Here is a 16,250-nt window from a genome sequence, read left to right as displayed (position 1 = left end):
AGAACAGGGACCTGGGTTCGATTCCAGCCTTGGATGACATTCTGCATGGAGTTTCCACATTCTCCCCGTGTCTGTGTGTTCAAGGCTATGCAGTTTAGCTGAATTGGCCATGCTATGCCATGTAGTGTTCAGGGATGTGCAGGTTAGGTGGATTAGCCATGGGAAATGCACAGTAAAAGGGTCAGTGTGGGTCTGGGTGTGATGTTCTTCAGAGGGTCAGTGTGGATTCAATCGGCCAAATAGCCTACTTCCACACTCTAGGGATTCTATGAGAGGCTATGCGTTTGTGGGTAAGAAGACCAGGAAGGGTGACTCTGGATGAGTGTCTTTATGGAACCAAGAGGGATTTCTCCTTTGAACTACACAACAGTACCAATCTATAAGAAGCACATGTGACTGCTGCTCAATGCCAGTACACAATGGGCCTAGTGTATATAGTAAATGTCTTGTTCATGTGTCCCTTAAAATTATAATCAGAGTCCTACAAGCATCATGAAAGCATAGGTTAAAAGGTAGTTCCAGATGGGGACTGTGGCCAACAAGTGGTCAGAGTGCGAGAGTTAACAGACCTGTCATTCCAATGATTAATTTGATTTCTCCTATGGTCAGATGATACTTGTTTCAGCAAATTAAACATCAACCCAAATATTGGCTGCAGGTGTCCTGGCACACACAGCACTTAACAAACGAATGATGGAAATCTGCTCTTCTTGTCCAACCTATGTCATAGTTCACATCTTTGAAGAATAAACTTTGATTACAACACAGACACATGGTTGCCTTTCAATTTTTTTGACCTAGCCTAGATCTTTTATGTAGATTTCAAAAAATTAAATCATGATTTACTGTCTCCTATTTGCATGAAATAGCACTGGAGATGAAACCCTGTTTAGGACCATATTGTAGAAGTATCTGCTTTCATGGACCATGCAGACCTCAGAAACTCTAAGCTCTACTCTCAGATAACCAGGATTCAGAGGTGATGATCCTGAACTGGAGGAAGGAGTGATTCAGAAAGTCAATGGGTGGGTGATTGAGGACTGAGGTCAGCAGGAAATAGGTGGAATCACTCCACATTGCTTCAACACAAGGGATCAGTCAGGGCTCCTATGCATTAATTGGGTTACAAGAAAGCTGATGTTATTTCAAATCCATATGCAGGACAGAAAATTAATTTTAACACTTCAATTTCAGTGCACTCAGCCTATTAACATGCTGTAGCTCTAACCTACTAATCACCCAATTGTCCTGCTTAGCTAAAGTCAATTCAAAGGGAGTTACTTCTCATGAAAGTCAAATACCTCCCAAAAAGTAAATGTAAACAGATAAGTTATACAATTATTTATAGATTTATTTCTTAACTGTTTTACCTCACCCTTCCACATCTAAAGTTTAGCTCTTTGCTGGACGATGACTGTGCACCAAGGAGTCAAGAGAGTGGTGCTGGAAAAGTGCAGCTGCTTAGGCAGCATTTGAGGAGCAGGAGAATCGACGTTTCGGGCATAAGCCCTTCATCAGGAATGTGCACCAAGGAGACAGTGCTGAACTCCATACACTGTATGCACCAGAGATTGGTGCATGGAACAAAATGAGAATTCTGACATCGAAATGGACTCACACAAAATTTTTGCACTGGGTGATGGGGGGTTTCAGGGGATGGCTCAAGAAATAATTGAATCAGTGAAATATTTCCTCCAGAATGCATGATCACATGGCAACTCTCAGTTAATGGGCAGATCGCACACTGTTTATATGCCTTTAAATTATAATATCTCCAACCTCCCAGCCTCAGTCCTCATGGTCTTGGAAATCCTGGCCTCGGAACTTCTGTCCTCAGCACAGACCCAACCAGCCATCCTCTTGGCCTAACATGGCCATCGGTCAGCCCAGCATGGCATTGTCTTGGCCTGGCATGGCGATTTCCCAACAGTTCAGTGTGGTGGTCTTTGGTCTCTTGACCAGGTATGAAGCCAGTGTGGATGTCTGGTCTCAAGGTGATTCCAGAACGATCTCCCAGCCTCGTTAGAGTCAGGCTCAATCTGGAGTCAAGGCCAGTTGCAGACTGGAGGCTAGGTGCCAGCATGGACTGGATTGGAAGACATTGTCCTGAACTTTTATTCTGCATTTTATAATTTATCCCTAAAATCTGAAAAATCTGGATGTCTTTACTTATCCATTTTGCCATAAACTGCAACTGAAAAAGCTGTACATAGGAACCTTTGAACCTAAGATGGCAGCATAAGCGGCGACTTGTATATTTTTCACTGTACTCAATTGAGTACATGAGACCATAAAGTTAATTCTAAAAATTCTAATTCTGATATATATGCCATCAGATAAAAATATTATAGACAACATGTATGTCAATTAGTTACATACAAAAGGAATTAGACTGTATTGTTAAGTCCTCTTGCATATTGGATCCACATGGACAGCATTTTCCTCCATTCCACAATCATGTGTTGGCAGCAGATTTTGTGGAATTTCTATTAATTCTAACTTTCTACTATGTTCTAGAAATTGAATACGTTAGAGTCTAGAATATACTTTCTGCTTAGGGTTTTATTTCAACTATCCACAGACAATAACCTATCCACTCCCTAACACCCCTCCCAGTTCACTCTGCTTTATACACAAATAACTTTTTACTTCACATACCTGTTGGATTTATTACATTTAACTAGCTTCCGAGTATCACAATTAAATCTTATCATCTGAAATATCTGAGGCATTCACTGGTTGCATGTAAGTTAGCTACCCTCCTTCCAACCCAATCTCAAACCACTCACTGACAGATGCCAACCTGGAATGTGGTCCATAAATTTTTCAAGCTTAATAATGGCATTTTCTGTGCCTAAAAGTCATTTTCTGTGCAATTCTAATATCTGGTCGACATGGACGAAGGGTCTGTTTCCATGCTGTACATTTCTATGCCTCTAAAATAGCATTAACTAGGGATGGTGCAGAAGGGAGGGTTTTGGATTCCTGGTTAATTGGGGCTCTTTCTAGGGTAGATGGGACCTCTGCAAACAGGATGGTGTTCACCTGAACCACAGAGTCAGAGAGGTATCAATATCTTGAGGGGCGGGGAATGAAATTTGCTAATGCTCTTTGGTTTAAACTAATTCAGCAGGAGGATGGGAACCAAAATTGTAGTCCAAGTATACGAGAGGTTGAGAGTAGTGAAGTCAGAATTAAGATTTCAGATCGCAAAAAGACACCGGCAAACAAGAAGTTGGTTTGAAGGGTGTCTACTTCAATGCTAGGAGCATCCGGAATAAGGTGGGTGAACTTGCAGCATGGGTTGGTACCTGGGATTTCGATGTTGTGGCCACTTCAGAGACATGGGTAGAGCACAGACAGGAATGGTTATTGCAGATTCCAGGATTTAGATGTTTCAGTAAGAACAGAAAAAAATGGTAAAAGAGGAGGTGGTGTGGCTCTGTTAGTCAAGGACAGTATTACGGTAGCAGAAAGGACGTTTGCGGACTTGTCTACTGAGGTAGTATGGGCTGAGATTAGAAACAGCAAAGGAAAGGTTACTCTGTTCAGTGTTTTCTACTGGCCTCCAAATAATTCCAGAGATGTGGAGGATAGGATAGCAAAGATGAGCCTCGATAGGAGCGAGAATGATAGGGTAGTTGTTAATGGGGGCTTAACTTTCTAAATATTGACGGGAATACGATAGTTCAAATACTTTAGATGGATCAGTTTTTGTCCAATGTGTGCAGGATGGTTTCTGACATAGTATCTAGACAGGCCAACAAGGGGCGAGGCCATGTTAGACTTGGTAATGGGTAATGAATCCGGCTAGGTGTTACATTTGGAGGTAGGTGAGCACTTTGGTGATAGTTACGTTTACTTTAGTGATGGAAAAGGATAGTTATATACCGCAGAGCAAAAGTTGTAGCTGGGGTAAAGGCAATTATGATGCAATTACACAAGATTTAGAATGCATAGGATGGGGAAGGAAACTGCAGGGGTTGTGCACAGTTAAAATTTGGAGCTTATTCAAGGACCAGCTACTGCAGGTCCTTGCTAAGTATGTACCTGTCAGGCAGGGAGGAAGTTGTTGAGCGCAGGAGCCGTGGTTTACTAAGGAAGTTGAATCTCTTGTTAAGAGGAAAAAGAAGACTTACGTTAGGATGAGATGTGATGGCTCAGTTAGGGTGCTTGAAAGTTACAAGTTAGCCAGGAAAGACCTAAAGAGAGAGCTAAGAACAGCCCCGAGGGGACATTAGAAGTCGTTGGCGGATAGGATGAAGGAAAACCCTAAGGCTTTCTGAAGGTATATCAGGCATAAAAGAATGACGAGAGTAAGATTAGGGCCAATCAAGCATACTAATGGGAAGTTATGCGTGGAGTCAGAAGAGATAAGGGAAGCGCTAAATTAATACTTTTTGTCAGTATTCACACTAGAAAAAGACAATGTGGCCGAGGAGAGTATTGAGATTCAGGCCACTAGTCTAAGTGAGATTGAGGTGCATAAGGAGGAGGTGTTAGCAATTCTGGAGAGTATGAAAATAGAAATGTCTCCTGGGCCAGATGGGATTTATTCTAGGATTCTCTGGGAAGCCAGGGAGGAGATTGCCAAGCCTTTGGTTTTGATCTTTATGTCGTCATTATCTACAGGAATAGTGCCAGAAAACTGGAGGATAGAAAATGTTGTTTCCTTGTTCAAGAAGGGGAGTAGAGACAATGCTGGAAATTATAGTCCTACGAGCTTTACTTCGGTTGTGGGTAAAGTATTGGAAATGGTTATAAGAGAAAGGATTTATAATCACCCAGAAAGGAATAAGTTGATTAGGGATAGTCAACATGGTTTTGTGAAGGGTAGGTCGTGTCTCATAAACCTTATTGAGTTCTTTGAGAAGGTGACCAAACAGGTGGATGAGGGTAAAGCAGTTGGTGTGGAGTATAAGGCATTTGATAAGGTTCCTCACGGTAGGTTATTGCACAAAATGCGAGGCTTGGGATTGAGGGCAAATTAGTGGTTTGGATCAGAAATTAGCTGAAAGAAGACAGGGAAGTGGTTGGTGGTAAACATTCATCCTGGAGTTCAGTTACTAGTGGAGTATTGCAGGATCTGTTTTGGGTGCACTATAGTTTGTTATTTTTATAAATGACCTGAATGAGGGCATAGAAGGATGGGGGTTAGCAAATTTGTGGATGACACTGAGGTTGGTAGAGTTGTGGACAGTGACAAAGGATATTGTAGTTTACAGAGAGACATAGATAAGCTGCAGAGCTGGGCTGACAGGTAGCAAATGGAATTTAATGCAGAAAAATGTGAAGTGATTCACTTTGGAAGGAGCAACAGGAGTACAAAGTACTGGGCTAACGGTAAGCTTCTTGGTAGTGTCAATGAGCAGAGAGATCTCACTGTCCAAGTACATAGATCCCTCAAAGTTGCCACCCAGGGGTTGATAGGGTTGTTAAGAAGGCATACAGTGTGTTAGCTTTTATTGGTAGAGGGATTGAGTTTCAGAATCATGAGATCATGCTACAGCAGTACAAAACTCTGGAGCAGCCACATTTGGAATATAGCCTACAGTTCTCGTCACCGCATTATAGGAAGGATATGGAAGCTTTGAAAAGGGTTCAGAGGAAATTTTCTCGGATGTTGTCTGGTATGGAGGGAAGGTCTTATGAGGAAAGGCTTAGGGACATGAGGCTGTTCTGGTTAGAGAGAAGAAGGTTGAGAGATGACTTAATTGAGACATATAAGAAAATCAGAGGGTTAGATGGGTTGGACTATGAGAGCCTTTTTCCTTGGATGATGATGGCTAGCACGAGGGAACATAACTTTAAATTGAGGAGTGATAGATATAGGACAGATGTCACAGGTAGTTTCTTTACTCAGAGAGTAGTAGGGACGTGGAACGCACTGCCTACAACAGTAGTGGATTTTCCAACTTTAAGGGCATTTAAATGGTCATTTGATAGGCATATGGACAAGAATGGAATACTGTAGGTTAGATGGGCTTCAGATTGTTCCACAGGTTGGCGCAACATCAAGGGCCAAACGGCCTGTACCGTGCTGTTATGTTCTATGTTCTATGCTCTAGGTGTTTTCAAAATTATGGAATCACTAAATAATGCAGTATCCATTTTATAAAGACAAAATAAATTTGATTTTTTAATGAAGATCTACTGCATCAATAACTTAAAACTCTTGAGATCTGAACCTTCAGGAAAACTTGACAGTTAAAATATTAATCTTCCCTAATAAATCAAATCACTTGCTGAACAAAAATACCAAAAAGAAAGCACAAGTATGCTTTCATATTACATTAAACTCTTAAAATTATTTTTTAAAAATATAACTGACTGTAGAACATGAAATAGAAAATAAGAGCAGTATTAAATAAAACATATTTGATACCTGCATTCAAATAGTCTGCAGGGCCATGCAAATTGTCAAAATTATATCCTGTGGTTGCTTCTTCAAGAATTATTTGACGCTCCATATTTTTCCTGGCAGAGGACAAATTGCCAATAAATTTGTATAAGGACTCAAGGAACTCCTGAATCTGGGCACTCTTTAGTCCATCTTTAATAGATCCCCAATTCTGCTCATTGGTGGGAAAATAACAACAAAAAATAACATATTAATAATTCATTTAAATATTGGCTAGAAATTGTAGCATTAAAGGGGTAGTTTTTGGCTACAATAAAATTTCCTGGTGTGCTCTTATATATTTGCAATGCCAATAATGTTTACTATAAAATCTATTATTCAGTTCACTGATAAAAACCTAACCAAAGTGATCATGCACATGAATCAAATTACCAGCATGAGACATAATGACTCGTTAGTTTCTATAAAATATAAAAAGGGTACAACAAAAAATCAACAATCAAAGAAAACTAGAGTAAGGATCCAATAATCCATTGTGGTGATGTAGAAGAAGACCAAACTCCCTGGATTCAGCAAGGCCTTAAAACAGCAAGTTATATTTAGTAACATCTTGAACATAAGAGAACCAAGGTTTCTATCAGGAACATTTTAAAACAAAATATGACACTGAGCCACATAATGAAAGATTAGGTTGGATAATCATAGTTTGGTCAAAGAGGGAAGTTTTAAGGAGTGACTTAAAAGAGGAAACTGAGGTAGAGATGCAACAGCAGATAATTCTAGAGCTTAGAGCCAAGGCAACAGAAGGTAATACCATCAGTTGACGCAACATCTCTTTGATGAATAAGTAATACCAGGTAACTTTAAAAGACATATCTGCGGATCACAAAGTACACAGCTAATGTACTACCACTGCACCACACATACTATGAAGTTAATGAGCAGCAATGGGAAAACTCTCAAGTGGTTAGAGTCATTTCTGGTACAAATGAAGATAAATATTGCTGATAAAGGATGTATCATCTCAGCATCAAAAGTATATAGTTGCAGGATTCTGCCCTGAGAAACATCTGTGCTCAGTGGTGTCAATGAATTTCCCTCCAACATGAAATTACAAAGTAGATTGTTTGCAGAAATTCACCAAGATCCTCAAATAGCACCTTCTAAACCCAGAACCACCTCCACCTAGAAGGGCAGCAGATAGTTGGAAACACCACCCTCCAAGGCACACACCATCCTGACGTGTAAATATATTGCTGTTCCTTCCATGTTGCTGGGTCAAATCCTGGAATTCTGTCCCAAATGACACTGTGTGTCAACCCACAGCAGATGGACTGTAGCGGTTCAAGAAGGCAGCTCACCACCACCTTCTTAAGGATAAGTAGGGTTCGGCAATAAATGCTGGCCAGGCAGCCACACCCACATACTGTGAATGATACTTTAAAAAATCTGCAAAGACCAATGACATGGTCAAGATTGTTTGTGAGCAGCAGTTGCAATCACACAATTGGACAGTGCATGCACTGCTCATGTGCAATGCTATACTTATAGCTGGCTTCAACCTGCAATTGCCTTTGAGTAACCTCCCATCACTCAGAAGTGGAATCTATGTGTTTGTCCACAACTTGACTGATACTTGCTGATAGACATGAAAAACTGCCTGATTTTGTATCTGCATGATAAGACTTAATTACTGTGAGCTTGTATAACGTGGCTGAGAGGGAAAATTGCCAAAGGAAAAACAAAGCAGGGATGCTGTGAGCACCAAAGTAGGTACAAAATACACGAGCACTAAGAAAGCAAGTGAGATGCAGCCTAGTCCAACCCTCGAGTTGCGTGCCTGTCCCTGGGTGCAATATATCCTTGAAGCAGCATTCCAGTGATCGATATTGTGGATTCTAATGTGCAGCATTGAAGTTTAGAACCAAACTATAAATGGATTGGAGATATGCCACTATGCTGCAGTGAAACTAGTATGTGTCAGATGTCAATTTGAATGGAAGTAGGGTCCATGAGTTGCCCATGGAGTGTGCCCCAAGATGTTAGTGACTGGCATCCATGATAAGTATCTTGAGAAGCAAGCAGTGAGTTTGAGTCATCAGATAACCACTCCTTGATGGATGTCTGACCAAAATTTCTCAAATTTATCATCATGACCCATATTATTCAGGGGCTGGGAAGATTCTGCCCATGGTTCCTGAATACTCAACATTGTAAGCAATGCAAACAGTTAACCTTCCAATTCCTCTGTAGAACAAACTTTTGTCCATTATTTTAGCACAGGACATACAAAATAATACATAAATATTAGTTTAGGAGGATTTCACTTAGTTTGTGGTCCATTTTCTGTGGTCACAGCAGAACTCAATGTGATATAACACAAATTGCTAAATTGAAAGATTGATGTAATTACTGCATCAATTTATTCAGGAGTAATTTGTGGTTGTTGATGGTTTTGCCTTATAAACTGATATAGCTATGAGTCAGGAAATAGAAGGAAAGAACAAGAACTAAAGAAAGTTATATTCTCCAGGGAAATGGTGGAGGAAATTGTGGGAGACGCAATCCCTGGGTCCTGATGGACTTCATTCCAACATCTTAAAAGTAATGGCTAGTGAGATAGCTGATGTATTGGTTCTAATTTTCCAAAATTTTGCTCAGTTCAGGGAAGGTGATATATTGGAAAATAGTGAATGGAACTCCTTTACTTCCAGGGAAGGAAATCTGCCATACCTACCTGGTTTGACCTACATGTGAAGTCCAGACACACAGCAATGTTGTTGTCTTTTAATCAACCTCTCGGCAACTAGGATCTGGCAGTATATGCTGGCCTAGCCTCTGATGCCCATCTTGAAGAGCCTAATTTTTAAAAAAATCAATAAGGGAGGAAGCCAGAAAACAGGAAACTACAGGCCAGTTCGTTCAACATCTGTTACAGGGAAGATGTTGGAGAAGCTATTATCAAAGAAAGGATAATTTTAACATAATGAGCAGAGTCAACATGGTCTTATGAAAGGAAAATCATATTTATCAATTTATTGAACTTCTTTGAAGAAATATCATGTGCTGTGGAGAAAGGGGAAATGTTAATGTACTACCCTTAAATTTCCAAGAATCCATTGAGAAGGAGACACATTAAAGATTACAGCAGAAAATAAAGGCTCATTTTGTAGTCAATAATATATTTGCATGGACGGAAGATTAGCTGAGCACCAGGAATCATAGAGCATGGGTCTTTTTTTCTGATCATCAGAAGTAGTGTACCACTGGGATCAGTCCTTGGGTTCAATATTTTACAATTTATTTAAATGACTTGAATGATGAGATTTGCTAATGACCAGTGTTACCTCTAATTATCTTTGAAGCAGCACAGGCTTCCATGGTCCATGCACAGCAGCAATCCCGGAACCAGAAGTCAATGCCATGAATAGTGCACCAATGTCAATGGCTGTGCATGGAACCTTGGAACCTCAGAGGGAACATTGCTATTGACACAAAGATACATGGAAAAGTAAGTTATGTAGAGGACACAAGGAGTCTACAACAGCATTTCGATTACGTAAATTAATGGGCAAAGATCTGGCAAATTGAGAATAACGTGAGAAATCCAGAAATCGTTCATTTGGCAGGAAAATGAAAAGGAAGCAGTTTTACAGAGACCTAAGATATAGCAGAATCTGGATGTCTTCATGTATGAATCATAAAAGAATTAATTGCAGATAAAACAAGTAATTAGGAAAGCTAGTAGAATGTTAACTTTAGTGCAAAAAAAATTGAACAAAAGAATATAATTCAGTTATGCAGAGTATTGATGTGACTCCATCTGGAGTGATCTCTACAGCACTGGCTTTGTTATTTGATCAGGAATGTTATTGTGCTGGAGGTACTTAAAGAAGGTTAACTAGACTTATACCTGGAATGGGGTATTGTTTCATGAAGGAAGATTGGACAAGCTAGGCTTGTATCCAGTGTAGCTTAGAAGTTGACAGGATAAATGTGGAAAATATGTCCTCTCATGTGGAAGAATCTGGGATTCGGGTCACAGTTTAAAAATAAGTTGCCACCCATTTAAGACAGAGATAAGGAGATTTTTATTTTTCTCTCAGAGGTCCATGAGACTTTGAAATATGCTTCTTGAAAAAGCAGTGGAAGCAGAGTTTGAATAAGACTTAAGACAGAGGTTGCTAAATTCTTGGTAAGCATGGGGTGAAAGGTTATGAGATCTTGGCAGAAATGTGGATTTGAGGTTACAATCAGACCATGATTTTATTAAACAGTGGACAGGGAAAAAAATGCCTAAACCTGCTCCTAGCCCATATGCTTGTATTTATTTCATATGCTTCAACTTACAGGTTAGGAAGCTTGTTAGCTCAGTTGACAGGATGGCTGGTTTGTGATTCAGAGTGATACTAATAGTGTGGGTTCAATTTCTACATTGACTGTGATTAACATGAAGGATTCTCTTTCTCAACCTCTCCCCTCAACTGGGGTGTGGTGACCATCAGGTTAAACCATCTCCAGTTGTGTGTCTCTCTCTCTCTCTTTAATGAAGGAGTTGCTCTACAGTCCATTAGGACTACAGAGTCTTTACCTTTGCTTACATCTTAATACATTTCATAAAACATGATTATCAATCTGCATCATTTTTTTATTCCTTGCAAAGAGAAAGATGAACAAGATGTTACATTGGGATCATTCCAGAAAAACAAATGTGACCAATGTTGCAATGGAATTTGCTTGGGAAAGATTACCTCTTGAGATCGCAGTGCTGGTACCATTATACTGGCCAAGAGTCTCTCCAGCCCTTGAAGTAGATTCCCATCAGGGCAATTGAGCATGCCAAAATTTACTTCCTAAGCAGAAAAAAAGTTTTTACGTATGAACAAATAGTACTACAAACCTCGACAAAATTGAAGAGTGAACCATTTGTATAAATGCTAATATCATAAATTGAAGACAATCTGAAATTTTAACAGAGACTATCTAACAAGAACCTTTACAAGCATTACCACATTAATTAGAATCATAGAGTCATAGAGATGTACAGCATGGAAACAGATCCTTCAGTCCAACTCGTCCATGCTGACCAGATATCCCAACCCAATCTCATCCCACCAGCCAGCAGCTGGCTTATATCCCTCTACACTCTTCCCAATCATATACCCATCCAAGTGCCTTTTAAATGTTGCAATTTTACCAGCCTCCGCCATTTCCTCTAGCAGCTCATTCCATACACATATCACCTTCTGTATGAAAATGTTGCCCCTTAGATCTCTTTTATATCTTTCCCCTGTCACCCTAAACCTATGCCCTCTAGTTCAGGACTCCTCCACCCCAGGGAAAAGACTATGTCTATTTATCCTATTCATTCCTCTCATTCCAGTCTGAAAAACAACTCTCCATCACCACCCTCTGTTTTCTACCTTTGAGCCAGTTCTGTATCCAAATGGCTAATTCTCCCTGTATTCCATGAGATCTAACCTTGTGAAACAGTCTCCCATGGGGAACCTTGTCGAACACCTTACTGAAGTCCATATAGATCGCATCAACCACTCTGCCCTCATCTATCCTCTTTGTTACTTACCCATAAAGCTCAATCAAGTTTGTGAGACATGATTTCCCACGCACAAAGCCATGTTGACTATCCCTAATCAGTCCTTGCCTTTCCAAATACACATACATCCTGTCCCTCAGGATTCCCTTCAACAATTTGCCCACCACTGATGTCAAGCTCATGGGTCTATAGTTCTCTGGCTTGTCCTTACCACCTTTCATAAATAGTGGCACCTTTGATTGAACTAACTCAGCTGTAAAGACAATTGTCAAAAAGGTTAATAAAAAGAGACCAACACATGAAACAATCTCTTCTTTGACAAATTGATAGACCTTCATATTTATCATTTTGAAATGGGGATGTCTGAAAGATCAAGAAAGCTATAGTACCTTTGCATATATCATTCCAGGAGAATTCTCTTATAGTCAGCAATTTGGCCACTAACTCAAATGATCTCCACCACAAACTGATCTCTCCAGGGGTTGCAGTATTAACCTCTGAGGCCTGAATCATATTTCTTTTTAGCTAAGTCTGAGTTGTGTCAAGTTTTTCAAAAGTTTGTTGCCATGAGGCCCAGCAGGTTCTCTAACTGTATCTTACCAAACTCATCTCATTGATGATCTACCACACCTCTATTATATTTCTCACATCTGATCTTTGCCCAATTGTATCATGTGCCATTTCCAGAACAATTTTACATTCAGTGGGTATCCACCAAATCAGGCCCATAGAGCACCAGACAAGCACTGTCATTCCAGGGCTGCCCTACATTGTGGCTGACATTTCCTCTGAACATGGCAGATAGACCCAGCATGCCTTCTGCACTGCCTACTCTCTCTCTTGTGTCACCTTTCCACCTGCACCAAAGTAATAAATGTGCCACCAATTTTCAGCTTTCACAATACCTGTCGCTTTCTCATTCCAGCATGGAAAGAGCCTATGACAAAGCAAAAAATGTCAAGACGGGTTGGTCTGCCCATCCTTTATGAGTGGATGTGCCTGACTCTGACCATCCCAAACAAACCCTTGACTTACTGTGCCACAATTCCTGAGAGAAAACTATTGTCCCTGACTTGTCTGAGGTCTGCTGGCAGCTGTAATGTACTTTCTGGCTTTATATCTGCACCAAACAGCAAGATAAGACAGAAGTAATATAAGCTTCATATCTCTAGCTAAGGGGACAAAGCATCAAAAGGCAAGGTAAGACAATGCAACGCAATGCTGGGATGCTGAGAGGATCCAGATGGGCTGAGAATGAGTGAGTAATATGACAATAAACAAAGTGTCCAGAGATGTATTCTGGTCCAGGAGTTGCGTGTGTGTCCCTGAGTGCACAAGACCCTTGCTGCATCATTACAATGATAATTGCTGCTGCAGCCTGAGGTGCATCATTGAAGGGCAGAAATATCCAGAGCTTGGCACATATTGGATGCCAATGTTCATGGTCATGAAATGCATATGACCAGTGCCCATGGAGTGTGCTCAGGATGTTGGAGTCCAGTGTCCAACATGGAGTGGTGGTTCAGAATAAATTATAAGCTGAACAACAGTTGGTAAGTTTGATAAAAGAGGAGACTGAATATTAATGAGGCAGGTTGGGCTGTTAATAAGGTGTTTAACCAGCAACGATTACCAAAAACTGACAACTCGTTGTTGCCAAGTGTGAATCTTGCCACATCTTTTGTAAAAAGCATAAAAGGTGGTGTGAGTTGCTCCTGACATCAAGTTGGGCCTCTCTGTGCTTGTCACCAACTTCTTGCCATAGCTCACATCACTCAGACCCCTATAAGAATCCTTCCTGAATAATAGAATCATTTTCTCAGATCCTACTAATGTTCTGCTTAAAGATTTTGCGCTTTCATTCCTCTTTTTGTTTCATTTATTGTCAAGTCAATGTCAGTTCAAAGCACTCTGCTTAGATTTGATTTTTCCTTCAAAATAAATAAAACAATAAAACTGGTTTTGAGTATTAACATTCTAAATAGATTTTGCTATGCATGTTTATTGATTCAATAGAAGAATTGTTGTAAACAAAGGCAAAATCGAAAAGAAAGCAGTCCAATTTTTGATTCTAATTCTAATGTAACTATAATAGGATGTGAAATTAAAAAGTATTTATTTTTGGGCAGTGCTTTTTTTCTGGGATTTTTTAAAGTCTGAGTTCTTACTGCAATCTCTATTCCATAACAGAGTCCATTTTCTCACTACTCTCACAATTTACCCAGCATGGGCTTCCACATCTGTTCTTATTAACGTCAAACTTAGTCTTAGACTAATATTTGTTGACTTTTGGCTTACATGATGCTCAAATATAGATTTAAATGAACACTTTCATGCTTAATTTAGCACGACTAGGTGGCATCAAAAAAAAGCATGAGTGAGGTAAATTAAGTCTGGCTTCTAAATACTTGCCTTTTAAATCACTTTGGACCCACCCTGCAAAAACTCCATCCAATCAAAAATGTTTGCTTGAGCTTCCATCTGCCCTATGTTCCCAGCAATTATCAAAAACAGACTGAATCCTGTGTGCACCAAAAGCTAATGATTATGGGTTTACAGAATTCAGATATAACAACTTGTTGGAGAGTATGTAAGATATATATTGAGTCATCCATAAACAAACATTTGTTAAACTAGTAAATATACACTAAAATTACATGTTCCAATTTCTTTCGACAAATTAATTACAAAATTTGAAAGAAAAACAGAAATTGCTGGAGGAATTCTGAAGATGGGTCACTCGCCTCAATACATTGACCCGAATACTAATAAAAATGGGTTATTCAAATTTAGCCTTGTCAAATCATTACAATAATGCAGGAAAGTAGCAGTATTATCCACAGATAAGCCCTCATAAAGTGCCCAGACTGTTATTCTGTGTGCTTAATTTAAAGACATTGCTGCAAAATGAAAGTATCCATGACTTAAATGGCAGTTACTGTTGTATAGAATTTAAGCTCCATTCTAAGCTGGAATAAAATTTGCATTATCCACAAATGATGTCCCGAACTGAAGTCCTGTCCAGGAGCAAATGTCACCATGGCAGCCAAATGTCCTGTTCCCGAACAAGCTTTGTCAGAATATCATTGTTAGAAGAACTTATGGGTAGGGTATTTAAGACAGAGACAAGGAGGATTTTTTTTCACAGAGTGGGTGTGAATCTTTGGAATTCAGTGCAAGCTCAATCATTGAGAATGTTCAAGTCAGAAATTGATCGATTTATAGAGACGAATAACATCAAGAAATAGGGACATAATGCAGGAAAATTAGGTTTGAGATAAATGATCAACCATAGTCTTGAATGGCAGAGCAGGTTTGGTGGGCTCAATAGCCTACTCCGGTTCCTAACTAAAAGATATATTACCTTCTATGGATTGACTCTGTATTTATTGTGCAGTTGAATTTATTTCTGTGTCTTTAAATTCTATAATGTAAATAGTGAAAACAAATCTGGGCAAGCTGTTTTAGCCAATATATATCAGAAGTTGGTCTCTGCCTTATGAAGAAAATATAGTAAGCAGCCTACATATTCTCCAGTCAGCAATATACAGAGATTAGAGTTCATTTTTCAATCTCATCATCATAACTAATACAAGGCAATTTATGGAGGCAGGTTTCAGTTCCCAACTGTGGCAGAGTACACCAAGACAACTATAAATCCAGCCAGGACTTCACTATGCCAAGTGTGAGCTTTGTACTACTGTTTCTGATATAGCCCTGTACCAATAAATTCCAATTGTTCCCATTCAAGTTAACAAGAAATTAATAAATGTTATTCAAATTATTTTAATTTTACTTACATTGCTGGTTTTAAATTTCAAACTTAAAATGCTCCTCTAAGGTTCAATTAAAAATTTCCTCTTTAGTACTTGATAATTCATAAGCAAAGAATTTGGAAATAGGGACAGAAATTGTGATCAGGCAGTTCCCACATTACAAACTGGTTCTGTTTTGGAGTCCATTCTCAAGTCAATTTGTTCACATGTCAGAACACAATGCAAGACAATGTAAAGCTGCCATTTGTAAGTATAGGAAATGTCCCATGTCAAGCCTTTAAAATTATAATAATGCATGAGATTACATTTGTAAGTGCAAGCATTCATAAGTCGGATATTCAAAAAAATCAGGGACCCCGTCTCAAGCATTTCATATCATTCTGCTGGAAAGATTGCTTTGAAATATGTGTGTGGTCATGAATAGCCTTATTCCAAGTTTACATTGGGGGCTCAGATATGGTAAACATTTTGGGATCCCATGTCCCAAATCCTATAATATGGGCAAGAGTGCCTTAGCAAGCAGTAATAAGATGTCTGGACCAACTAGGTTCAGAGCAAA

At 39.4% G+C, this 16,250-nt stretch overlaps 1 protein-coding gene across 2 annotated transcripts in view; it reads right to left on the bottom strand.

Moving 5' to 3' along the window:
- The window catches only part of dnah5l (dynein, axonemal, heavy chain 5 like), a 362,555-nt gene that overhangs the window by 328,822 nt on the left and 17,483 nt on the right, over nt 1-16,250 (bottom strand). For both annotated transcript variants that reach the window (XM_043690231.1, XM_043690232.1), the window contains exons 7-8: nt 11,113-11,214; nt 6,386-6,572 (exon numbers count right to left, since the gene is read on the bottom strand). In XM_043690231.1, the coding sequence (XP_043546166.1) occupies nt 6,386-6,572; nt 11,113-11,214 (289 nt within the window). The remainder of the gene's footprint in view (nt 1-6,385; nt 6,573-11,112; nt 11,215-16,250) is intronic.

Source organism: Chiloscyllium plagiosum, chromosome 5 (genome assembly GCF_004010195.1).
Source record: "Chiloscyllium plagiosum isolate BGI_BamShark_2017 chromosome 5, ASM401019v2, whole genome shotgun sequence".
Taxonomy (NCBI): Eukaryota; Metazoa; Chordata; class Chondrichthyes; order Orectolobiformes; family Hemiscylliidae; genus Chiloscyllium; species Chiloscyllium plagiosum.
The sequence above is the reverse complement of the archived record's forward strand: the minus strand, read 5'-3'. Positions and strand labels throughout refer to the sequence as shown.